At 45.2% G+C, this 12810-nt stretch overlaps 1 protein-coding gene across 5 annotated transcripts in view; it reads left to right on the top strand.

The window, feature by feature from the left end:
* Nucleotides 1-12810, top strand: part of FARS2 (phenylalanyl-tRNA synthetase 2, mitochondrial) — a 396095-nt gene that overhangs the window by 113980 nt on the left and 269305 nt on the right. For 4 of the 5 annotated variants that reach the window (XM_049715580.1, XM_049715578.1, XM_049715576.1 and 1 more), the window contains one exon: nt 8758-8889. The exons of the other annotated variant lie outside the window; for it this stretch is intronic. In XM_049715580.1, the coding sequence (XP_049571537.1) occupies nt 8758-8889 (132 nt within the window). The remainder of the gene's footprint in view (nt 1-8757; nt 8890-12810) is intronic. 5 annotated transcript variants of the gene reach the window in all.

Below are 12810 nucleotides of genomic sequence, written 5' to 3'. Positions count from 1 at the left end.
TAATACTCTCTCTGAGCTTCGTTCTGGGATTACTCAGAAACACTTTGATCCTTCTCATTTCATTTTAAGCCTTGTTAGGCAGGGCCAGTGTAGGGTTTTAGTCCGGGATTAGCTTTTTCCCACAACCAATTTAAGACCCTTCTTAGTGCTGTAACTGAGAACCCATGAACTATGAGGTCTTCCATGCGGCTGTTTGGGAACTGACCCCTTTCTAGTCTTTGTGAGCTCCCAGCGTCATTCCTGCTAATCCTTTTGTGTGGTCTGTTCCCTGGCCTCGGGGAGTTTCTTCAACACACCTGCACTGACATTTTCATTTGTATTCCCGCTTCTGCAGATCTTCAGACCTCTCTCTCTACACCTTTCACCCTGACCTGTGAACTCTCAGGACAGACTGTTTCCTCAACCTGGGAAGACCTCTGGGCTCCTCCTGTGTTTTCCTCTCCCCGGGCAGTGTTAGGGCTCATCTTTCAGGGATCAGTGTCCTTGGTTACCTGATATCCAAGGTCTAGTGTGGCATTGTTTCATATATTCTGTCTTTAAAAAAATTATTTTATTTTTTTTTTAGTTTTTTGAAACTGGGGGCTGGTGTTTTTCTTTTCAAAGAAGAATTTGATCTGGAGATAGATAAAATCCTAAAGATGCATTGTTTAGGTCTGGTTTACGAAAGGATTGCCTTATGATTTTTGTTTTTAGAACAATCAGTGAATTGTGCTTTCATGGGTCTCTCGGGGTAACTGAAATACACTTATTTTAGACTCTCAGGCTGCTTTATAAAGTTAATCTCCTCTGGGGTGACTCCAGCTTTGGTTGTTGGTTGTGTTGGCTGTCTTACTTAGCAATCACGCAGTTGGAATTATGGTCTGCAGGTCATGTTCAGGGGAAGATTTTTTTTGTTTTTCTCCCTTTCTCTGCTTTCCTCCCTCCTGCCCTCCCCGCTTTGCTTATTTCTCCCCTGTGTGGGGGTTTACACTGAGCTCTTCCGACTTTAAATCCAGAACGAGGTTTTGTAGGGACCCGTCAGATGTACTCACCAGCTCTGATTTAGGGACATGACAGGTCCAGCGCCCAGGGCTTGGCTCTCCAAGCTAACAGCTCTTCAGAGCTACAGCCCCAGGCTGTATTTGGTGACGATTTTTGTCACCCTTCTTTCACCAGCATGGAGCCCATTCCGTCCCAGCTTCTGACTGCAAGCTTTTAGCCTCGCTCAGATGCCAAGCCAGCAGCACGTTATCCTGCGGGAGGCAAGCTCCTGGCATCTCTTCCTGATTGTGGACCCCAAGCCCAGCCACACTGTGGTTTATCCCCTCTCCCTGTTTGCTTTTCTGTGCTGGTTCTGGCCAGTGGAGGTATTTCTCTTACCTCTGAACATAGACCATGGCTTTTTGGTTTTCTCCTTTTTCTCCTACCTGTCGTTGTGTGTTAGGAGAACAAGGAGGCCGATGGTGCCTTCTTGGCCTTGGAGGGCGCTTTGCTTGGAAGCCGAGTTAGTGCAGTTTTCATGGTCTGCTCCAGTGGAGGGCAGCATTGGGCTTTGCAGTCTGACACCTGGTTTTGAATTCTGATCTTGGCATTTTCTGTGTAAACTTGGATTAGATATGTAAGCTGTGTCCGTCACAGTTCCTCCATCTGTGAGATGGGAACAGTGGTGCTTATTGTGCAGTGTTTACGGCAGCCTGGCATGAGTGTAAAGGTTAGCTGAAGGAGTATTTAGCATGGCACCAGAGTAAATAAACAGCAGACGTCGATGACCTTAGCATGCACTTGACAAATGTTTCTTTTTCTTCATATTTTTATAAAAACCTGAGAGAGTTTAGATCGTGGTCTGATTTTCAGTGACATTCATTTCAAAAATCACCCATTGAGTATTTAGATTCTTTACACACTTTTCCTTACTGAATTGTCACCAAAACTCTGCGAGATGAATATTATTCTTATTTTGAACGAAGCTGAGGCAGTGAGAGGTTAAGGAAGTTGCTCGAGGTCACTCGGCCTCAGGTGCTGGAGCTGGATCTAGTTACGGGTCTAGGATTGCTCTTGCCGTGCGTGGTGGACCCGCCCACGTCTCTGGGATCAGATGCGGGAGGCAGGCGGAGGGTGAACCTTCTGTCTGCCAGGTTTGTCTGTGGAGCCGTCCTGTGCCAGTGGTCGGGGAGGAAGGTTGAGGACAGAGGGCGCTTGGCTGTGGCTCTCCCCTGGACCAGGTTCTCCCTCAGGCTGTCCCCTCTGCTCCCTGTGTCGCCCCTTACCCCAGTGCCTCGGACCCCACACCCAGATTTAGGATGAGGGAGCATTGAATTGTGCTGCACTCCGTTTCTAACCCCACTGCGAGGTAGAGAAATGCTAATATCATTTTAAGATCCAAGGCCTAAGCAAGAGGCTTCCTGCGTATGGGAGTCTGAAACGACACTTCACCTACTGCTCTTTCCACCAAGCAGAAGACTCATAACAGTGGGACCAATTACACTGTCAGCAACAGTGGGAGAAGTTGCTAGCCTTTTATTTTTCCCCTAGTACTTTGCATCTGTCTCAGCAGAGGGAGTCACTGTGGCTGAAATAGAGCTCACATCTTACCCTGTGTGCTATGGCGTACATGGTCACGTGCGTGCATCCTCTACACGTGGGTGTGCTTCTGTGTACTTGACCGCACAGGACTCTATAGGGTACAGTAGTACAGTATCTTTATTCCAAGCCCAGGATGTCTGGAGGCAAGTGTAAAAGCAGCAGTGATGTAGCTGGTACTGCTGTACTTTTCAAGGTACTGTACTGTAAGATTAAAAATGTTTTATTTTGTGTTTGTTTTTTATGTATTATTTGTGTGAAAAGTATTATAAACCTATTACAGTACAGTACTATACAGCCGATTGTGTTAGTTGGGTACCTAGGGTAACTTTGTTGGACTTAACTAATAAATTGGACTTAATGAACGAACGTGCTCTGGGAACAGAACTGGTTCGGATGTAGGGGACCGTTTTACTGTAACACTGTATTAGTCTGAGGTGTATGACATAATGATTGGATACATGTATATATTGCAAAACGATCACCGCAGTAAGTTTAGTTAACATCAGTCACCTCACATACTTACAATTTTTTCCTGTGATGTCACCGATGCCCTGTTTATACAGGGAAATGTATACTCTTACAGTGTTTCGATTTTGAACGCTGTGAATATATTACTGTTCAAAACAGTTTTTTTTAAGAAAGCTATGAGAACAGAGCAATACTGAGAACTGTGAAAAATTGCCTGTCCGCTGCTTGGTACGTATTCAGTTTAAAGGGCTGTGGGTCTGATTTAAATTGAGCAGGAGCAGAAGAGATGGAATTGTCAGCTGCATTTGACAGTGAGGGCCGGGTAATTTCTAGTTAGGTTGTGCTCACCTCGGATGGTCCCAGTTTTTTACGGATTTCTTTTTAGCCAGAGAGCACCCTCCATCCTTTTTCTCCCCGGCTTCGCTTTCCTTGCTTGGGTGCCTGCCGTGTCCGGTGTAGAAAGCAGGAGAATCAGAGTTCTGCTACATTCGGCTGCTCCTCGGGTTCCAGCACTGAGGAATTAATGCCCAAGAGCAGTTACTAATTGCGTATTTGTATAGCCGGTATGGAAAAGTCTCTGCTTCGGTGGAGGGTAGCCTTGGTAGCATATATAAAGTCACTGGTATGTGCTCTGGTCTGGGCCACCAGCCTTTTCAAATTTAGATTCTGACAGCTCTGCGAGGTGGTTCTGATAGCACAGTCCCATCTTTAAATATAAGGGTAGGGGAAGCAGAGAAAGAGTCCCTTCCTGAGTGGGTAAGTCAGGGAAATGAATTACAGGGTGTGTTTAGACGAGATCGGTGATGAAGGCGGGTGGGGTGACCTGGAATGGCATCTGTTTAATGTGTCTGTGTCCAGTGTTAGGCGCCGCAGTACTGCCTCGGCGGCAGGGCTTGGTGGGAAGAGGCCGGGGCCCTCGCCCCGCCCCCTGCGTCCGGCCCTGATTGGTCTTCCCTGGTACGTGGTGCTGCCGTCCTGTGCCCGTGCCCCTGGTTCCCTACGGCAGGTAGGGCCGGCAGTGTCCTGCCGGAGCTGAGAGAATTCAAGTTCTTGCTAGTCCTTTTCCACTCAGGCTCACATCACTATCCTTTTTTTTTTTTTTGTGGTACGCGGGCCTCTCACTGCTGTGGCCTCTCCCGTTGCGGAGCACAGGCTCCGGACGCGCAGGCTCAGCGGCCATGGCTCACGGGCCCAGCCGCTCCATGGCACGTGGGCCACGGACCGGGGCACGAACCCGTATCCCCTGCATCGGCAGGCGGACTCTCAACCACTGCACCACCAGGGAAGCCCTATGTATTCCTTTTTTATATTCTTTTCCATTACGGTTTATCACAGGATCCTGAGTATAGTTCTCGGTGCTCTGCAGCAGGACCTTGTTGTTTATCCATCCCACATGTAATAGTTTGCATCTGCTGACCCCAGCCACCCCCTCCCCACTGGCAACCACCAGTCTGTTCTCTGTGACACCACCATTCTGAAGGAATGCTCACCAGTCATTTCTGGGGTCCCAGCTGAGGGAATGATCCTAGACTTTGGGCTCTCAGCATCCTCCTTCAGGAGAGAAAGCAGAGCAGGTGCCTGCATCTCCAGAGAGCATCTCTGCCTCTGGGAAAACTGGGGCTTGCTAGGCCCTCTGCTCACAACCACTGGGCAGAGCAGCTGTTGCTGTACAGCGTGGAGATGGGGCAGCTGGGCTCAGAGAGGTTGATTAACCTACCCCCGGTTTCACAGCAAGAAGGGCAGGATAAGACTTGAATCCAGGTTTTTGGTTTATTCTTCTACTTGGCTCTAGCCTAAAAATTAATATATAATTTTTGACAGTTGCTGTAATCTCACAGGGTTCTGAGACAATTTTTAAAAAGCTCTGAACTTCATTTGTAAATATGTTTAAGTAAATTATTACATCCAAACCAAAAAGAAAAAGACAAACACACACATAAAACAGAAAAAAGAAAGAACGAACTTTGGCATTATTTTCCATTAGGTATATAATATATGTACATTTAATGTAATTTAAACTAATCACCAATAAGAATAGTCTAATGAATCCATATGATTTGGACATGTTTACCAAAAATTCCCTCTATTAATGTATAATTCAAAACGCCTAGTTCTGTGCTTCCCTGGTGGCGCAGTGGTTGGGAGTCCGCCTGCCGGTGCGGGGGACGCGGGTTCGTGCCCCGGTCCTGGAGGATCCCACGTGCCGCGGAGCGGCTGGGCCCGTGAGCCATGGCCGCTGGGCCTGCGCGTTCGGAGCCTGTGCTCCGCGGCGGGAGAGGCCGCAGCGGTGAGAGGCCCGCCTACCGCAAAAAAAAAAAAAACAAAACAAAAACGCCTAGTTCTTAGTGGATTTTTTTCACAGACTCCTGATCCTTGATGTGTGAAATAAGCCATACTTAGCATAGTTTTTAGGTGGTTATTCAATATCACATCTTTGATACACGCTGCATGTCAAGATGTTTTTTCAATCTGCTATAATAATCCTTACTATAATTTTGAGGTTATGGGGAGAAAACAAGAAGAAAGTGTATATTTGGGGGTAATATAAAAGTAATTAATAAATGATTCTACCACCAGCTATGAAAAAAATTACTGTTATGTGTCAAAGTAACTAAAATTTAAATTGCTAGAATATGTAAAAGGATATGGTATTTTGATAAAAAATAACACATTAACTAATATAATTTACTTTTAAATAGTGACTATTTATGTTTGAAGTATAGCCATAGGCTTCTCAAAGGTGGGACTTTGTAGCTTTTGCCATTTTCCTGTTTATGTGAAGGAAGACGAATTTAACTGAAGAAATCCTTAAGGTAGTAGAAAAAGGAAGTGAATGGTTTGTGGATTTGGCATTCTTTGCAGGGTCACAGGTTGAAAAAGGATCTGAGCAAAGGATCTGAGGAGGTAAAAGGATCAGAAACTTTCTAGTCGCACTGGACACAGCTTTTGCCAGTCCGTGTTTTCTGGGTTAGTTTCTGTGCTGTTGTCATCAGTGAGTTCTGCCTCTTAGATGCGTAATGTTAATCATCTCACGTGTCCTGAGAGACTTTGGCCAACTTCCCTGCCTTGTCACTCTTTGCTGGGTGCGTTTTTCACTGTGGAGCCGTTACTTTCATTGCTACTGAAAGAGACACACCTGTAGGATGGTTGAGCAAAAGGAAACCTAGGGCTGTGGTGGCGGAGGCCTTCAACCAAAAGAGAGCGAGGTTTGATGCGACCAACATGTGGACATTTTATCTTGAGAATTTAGTCAACATTAAAAAAGTTTTTATCCAAAGTTATAATGTTTTATAGTTTTACAAGTGGTAAAGCCAAAGTCCTTTGATAAAAGAAGGTTCCTAGAGAAGGGCAGAGACCGTCACACCGCTGTTCAGTTCAGTCCTTGTGCTTTGACACCACTGGCACCGACAGCTCGGATGGGTGTGCACGCAGGAAAGGTCGAGTTCAGGCTTAATGAACACTGATAATAGTTACTTGTGGTTATTTTGAGCGTTACTAATGTTTTCAAGTTGCTTTCTCTCTGACTGGGGGGAACCTAAGCTTTCTAGGTGTGAGGTATAAAGAGATAAACTTTACCCAAAGGAATAAAATAAAGAAATAACAGGAAAATTAATTTGTGTAGACCGTACCTAACTTTGTTCCAGGCAATTAGTGGTGTTGAATTATATGAAATCATCATGTTAACCCTGAAAACTCGTCTTGCTTTCGGTAAAATTTGATCCAGGTATAAAAAGCCATGTATAAAGAATTTGTTTTTCCAAATTGTTCTCAGAAGGTGATCTGTGCTCACCTGCCAGGAGTTACAAAAAGAACGAATAACATGGTTTTGTCTGCCCGTCCTCTGCGCTCAGTTATACATCCCAACACTTCACACATTTCTGTTTGCCAGTGGGGTTGTCTCTGGAGCTTTTTCGTACAATATTGGTAGGGGATTATTGGTCCCAAAGATGGAGGAGCACACAGGTGTCCAGGTCCCTTCTTCGCAGAATTCAGTGGCAAGTAGGCAACTGGTCTGCACGTAGGGGCTTCTGTACAGAAATATCGGGGGACTTGCAGACACTGCCCCGACATCTACATTTTTTTCCCGGGTAGAAAAAATGCTGGCGAAATTTCCTCTGTAATGGCAACGAATGAACTGTGGACATGCACAACAACATGAGTCTTAAAATAATCACACCGAGTAAAAGAACCCAGACAGAAGAAGAATACATTCTGTGTGACTGCATTTTCATAAAGTTCTAGTCAGTGCCAGCTCGTCCGTCAGGACAGGGAGGAAGTCAGTGGTTGCCTGGGGAAGGAGGGCTGGTGAGGAGGAGAGGCGGGGCTGATGGGCAGGTGGGGAGTATTACAGAGGGGCATGAGGAAGCTTTGGGGGGTAATGGACATGTTCCTGATATTGATAGTGATGATGTTTCATGGATGTATACGTATGTCAGCACTTATCAACCGTGTGCACTGTATGTACGTGGAGTTTAATATTTGTCTGTTATACCACATGTATAATAAAAGGGGGAAATATTGTCTTACGACTGTAAACAGAAATCAGTTGTCACTTGCCATTGACAGCAAGTATCTAGAAAAATAAATGCAACTGAAACAGAACAATGAAAGAAAAACCTATATTCTCTTATATCATTCTGAGCATAGCAAGGGCTCCTTTGTTTTATAACTCTGTTCGTTTGTGACTTTTGATTCTTGAAATATCTTTCACGATGGGCAGGGAATTATGTTTTAATTGTCAAGAGCAGGAGTTTTGGAGTCGGGCAGCCCCGGGTGTAGCCTGGTCACCTGCTAGCCGTGTGCCTATGGGCAGGGCACACAACCTTCCTAATAGTTTTTCCACCTCTCTATGAAATGGGAATGGTAGAGGCATAGTAAGTGCTCAGTAAACGGAAGCAAGTTTTGTTACTGGTTTTGTTCAGTGCCTGCGCTGTGAGGGCTCTGGGTGTCCTCACAGGGGCAACTGCCTGCTACGTGGCCTCCTATTCTGCCTTCTCTTCTTAGTGACCTCTGCTTTCTGCAGGCTTGACTTGTTTTCAATTCATTAGTCTTTTCCTTTGTTAAATGATAATATTATTGTTTGTAAGTGACATATTTATGATTGCGTATTGAGAAATTCATCCTGGCATTTAGCATGTACTTTTTTGGTTTGTCTTGGATGTGAGTATATTTATCATTCATCTGTAGAAAAAAATGTTTTGACTTTTTAAATTTAGCTGATCTTATTTCATTTAACCTTTTATTAGCTCTTATAAAGTTAATAAAAATTAATATATCTATTTATGGAAATGAAAGTTGATTAGTTTATCCTGAATTAGTCATATTGTTGATATGTAAGTTTGAAGAACAGTAAAAGTATTTTTTCTTTAACTCTGAGAAGATGTCATTTTCACTTATAGAAACTAGCAGAATTACCTGTTTTCCCATTATCTTGACCTAATTTCTTCCTCTGCCCGGTGGTCGCAGGGATTTGGCAGGTGATTGATTTGGTTTTAGAGGGTCCTGGAGCTACACAAAGTGTTTTTCATATTGGAAAAGACATGCCCAGTTTTTCACAAGGTTTAAGATTTATTGCCTCCCCCCAAAGTGTTGCAAATTAATTTGTTTGCTATTTATTTTAGTCAGAATGTAGGAATTGGTGTCATTAGCCGAAGGGCAGCTTTGATCACAGGAAAGGCAAGACTGCCTTTAATGCTCCATGTCTGTTTGTCTTTGGTGTCTTTGCAGGGCTGGACATCAGATGGGTGGACTGCTACTTTCCTTTTACTCATCCTTCCTTCGAGATGGAGATCAACTTCCACGGGGAATGGCTGGAAATTCTTGGCTGTGGGGTGATGGAACAGCGACTGGTAAATTCAGGTAGAAGAGAATCCACGTTTACTCACAGGCTCTCTCTTCCCAGCTGACTTCCTCTACAGGCTCGTTTGCATCCGCGCTCACCTACTCCTGTAGGACTAGCCTCCGTCTTTCTCTCCTTGTATGTTGCCCTCTAGACTTTTCTCTGGCACTCCACTCTGGAAGAACTTCATTCTCGTGGCTAATTTTGCAAAAGCTTCTTGGTTTTGGAGCTCTTCCTTACCAGCGCCCGGCGTTGGTTTGTACTTTGTGATTTCATATTTGTTGATCAGCTGCTTTGTAATTGCCGACAGGTCTTTGATGCGTGTCCCAGGAGAGTGGTTTGTCTTCCAGACTATTTAAGAACAAAGCCAACATATAATCCCTTTTTTTGTTCCTACTGCATTTGGAACCAAATTCAGCAGGTATTTCATAAATATGCTAAAAACACAATATAAAAATACTTAGGCCTGTGATGTTTGGTGGTTTGCCACCCTCAGCGTTGGCAGTGCTCCCTGACTGGGAGGGAGGGAAGAAAATGGGGGCTCTGATGACATTCTCCCCGTTCTGTAAGAACTCGAGAAGGATCTTTCCAGCTCTCCTCTGCAGGACCATTGCTTAACAGTAATGATTATTTCTAGGAATTCCCTCGTGGTCCAGCAGTGAGCACTCCATGCTGCCGAGGGCCCGGGTTCGATCCTTGGTCCAGGAAGTAGGATCCCACAAGCCGTGCAGTGCAGCCAAAAAAAAAAGATTATCTCTAAACTTAATTTCAGAGCTCTGAGGTTTTTTTTTTACGTCACTATCTGAATTTAAATTTAAAAATACTTGTTCAGAGTGTACATCCTCCATGGGAAGCTGGCTGAGACTGGGCGTGTGGGGAGGGGTCACTGCCTGAGCAGCAGGCAGAGGGGACCCCATGAGCCGGCTCCCCACTGCCCCCGCTCCTCCCTCCTGGAGAAGGACATGCGCTCTGTGGTCTGGGAGGGTGGTGGCTCTGATTCAGGGCTGGTCATGGGCCTCCCACCATAGACCGGAGGGGAGCCGTCCCTTCTGGTGACTCAGAGCTGCGATGGACCATGGGTAAGGTCGTGGCCTTAGAGAACGCGGCTGGAGGGAGACGGGAGATGGGGCGGCCGTGAACGCAGGAGCTGGTGCTGCCTGGGCTGGGAGACCTGGGGCCTGGCCTCCCCGCCCCCTCTTCCCCAGGGGCCCGGACCAGCCAGCTCACAGATTCCTCTCCACTCGGCCAAGCAATGCTTGCGGGAGAGCTGGCCCAGCACAGCACCACGTGCTCCTTGGGTGGTTTTCCAGTATTTGAAGGTCTGTCCTGGAGAAGAGCAAGCAGAGGGGTCGCAAACGAGGGCCTGTGAGTAAAAGTTGGGAGGCCTGGGCTTGCGTGTCTGAAGCAGCACGTGTTCTGTCAGTTGACAGCTGTGTGTCTTCAGGCAGGTTGCTTAACCTCGCCAGTCTCGGTTCTCTCATAGTTAAATGAGCACAGCGACACCGCCCTCAAAGTTTCTTTATGAGGGTTAGTGGAGGTGATGCACGTGACGTGCTTAGCACAGGGTCTGGTGCGTAGTAAAATTGTTTCAGTAAAAATTAATCTCTGATGTTATTAAACATTGTTTTCAAATGGTGAGAGCCATTTATTAACAGAGAGCCCCCTTAGTCGAAAATATTTAAACAGAGCCTGTCCTGCACGTCATAGAAACAATTTCTAGCCAGTTGGAACTAGGTTACGTCTTTGATCCTGGTCATTTTAGTATCCATGATTCTGGATTGAGTGAATGATTTTAGAGGAAGAAAGAAAATTGAGAGTGGTAGGAAACAGGAAAATAAAAGAGATGTATATGTATTTTAATAGAAAACACAAAATACTGGGAGCAAATATGTAAGCTTTAATCTCTTCTTGAGTAGGAACTAACTTCAAATACTTCTGTGGTGTTTTGTTTTGTTTGTTTTTTTTCTGTGGTGTTTTTGTTTGTTTTGCTTCGGGGGGAGGGTGAGTCACATATGAGTTGCCGCTTGGAATCGTGCTTCCTTGTATGTTTCCAGTATCCTGGATGGGTTTTTATGAGGTTTATTCACACAGTAATTGGCTGAATACAGTCTCTGAAACAGGTTTCCAAGTCATTATTGCACATTAATGAGACTGCTGTTCTGCAGTTAGATCAGCCATGTCAGGTGATTCTTGGAGGAAATGGCAAAGTGAAAAAAAAAGAAGACACCTAAGATGCAAACGTGTCTGAGAGATTCACCGTGGTGGTGGGATGTGCTTTCGTTTGTTGGGAAATGGTACACATAAAATTTAAGTTAAATACCTTGCAAGAGAGAGAGAGACTAAAGAAAAGGAAGAAGAAATTATTTTATAAAAGAATTTCTATGTGGGCTTTGCTATTTGAAGTTGAAGTTATTATGACAGAGTTCTGCTCCGTGTTCTCAGACTCGAATGTGTTTTGACGTCTGTAGTTAAAATGCTTAGCTTACACTGTGTGCCTGGCAGTCACTAACCACAGACAGCATTTGCAAGTGGAGCTAACTTCCTGTTTTCTGAGTTCCTACGGTGTGGCGGAAGCCTGGCTCCGGGCACTTTATGCCTCTGTTCAGTTTGCCATTCTTGCTGTCTTTCCTCCTGTATTTTTTTTCCCTCCCCTCTCCTCCCCTCCCCTGCCTTTGAAAATAGAACTTCCAAGAAATGCTAAAATTGATGGTTACAACTCTCCATCTTTATGGCCCATCAGAGGTTCAGCTAAATGCTGAAATGACAGCCGAGAGGCTGATGGGGCAGTGATAATAGCAGACGTGTGCCAGCCTCTCACTAAATGCCCTAGAGGCTTTCTTTCATTTAACCTTGACAACAGGGCTCTGGGTGGATGCTGTTACTAACCCCATCTTACAGAGCCTCAGAAAGGTGATCAGGCTCGAATGGCTGGCAGCGTCGCTTGCCCAGATCTTTCCGACAATAATCAACTACTGTGTTCTGCTACCTGAACAGTAAATTGCATGATTTTGAAGTGACTAGAAATTCCTTTCAAATAAATGATTCTGCCTAACGTAGAATGAAGAGCTGGAACCAAATGAAGCAAAAGCAAACAAAACTCTGTTGTGTAGTTATTCGTTACTCCTGCAGAGGGGCTCATCCCCCGTGTATTATCTCTGTGATCGAGTGCATTTAATTAAAAGCATGAGATTAGATTCCTAATTTGAACAGGCAATGAAAACACTTTATTACACATTTAAGTTGACTATGGCGTGTGTGTGTTTTTGTGCACAGAGTAAGATAAGGCTGTTCCGGATAGCTTAGAGAATTTTATTTCTTCTTCTTTAAGTTCTAGTGCCTTCACCATTGCTTTCTTTCTTTTTTTTTAAAAATACATTTATTTATTTATTTTATATTTGGCTGTGTTGGGTCTTCGTTGCTGCACGCGGGCTTTCTCTAGTTGCGGCGAATGGGGGCTACTCTGTTGCAGTGCATGGGCTTCTCATTGTGTGGCTTCCCTTGTTTCAGAGCATGGGCTCTAGGCATGCGGGCTTCAGTACTTGTGGCATACGAGCTCGGTAGTTGTGGCACATGGGCTTAGTTGCTCTGCGGCATGTGGGATCTTCCTGGACCAGGGATCGAACCTGTGTCCCCTGCATTGGCAGGCGGATTCTTAACCACTGCGCCACCAGGGAATTCCCGCCATTGCTTTCTGACTGCTTAGATTTGGTAGTTGTGACCTGGGTGGCGACTGCTGTCATGATGATCTGATTGTTTTTCCCTTGAGGACAGTAGTGAGTCACGTCTCCAAATACGACACACTTCTTTCCCATTGGGCTGACTCAGGCTGCTGTCTCTGCAGGTAGAATACAGAGCAGGAACATCTGAAACCATCACCAGGTGACTACGGGCTGTCATCATGCCTGGAAGGAATTTACCATCTATTGAGCCTCTGTGAAATT

This window comes from Orcinus orca, chromosome 10, assembly GCF_937001465.1.
Source record: "Orcinus orca chromosome 10, mOrcOrc1.1, whole genome shotgun sequence".
NCBI classification, from domain to species: domain Eukaryota; kingdom Metazoa; phylum Chordata; class Mammalia; order Artiodactyla; family Delphinidae; genus Orcinus; species Orcinus orca.
Note: the sequence above shows the minus strand (reverse complement) of the source record. Positions and strands in the feature narration are given on the sequence as shown.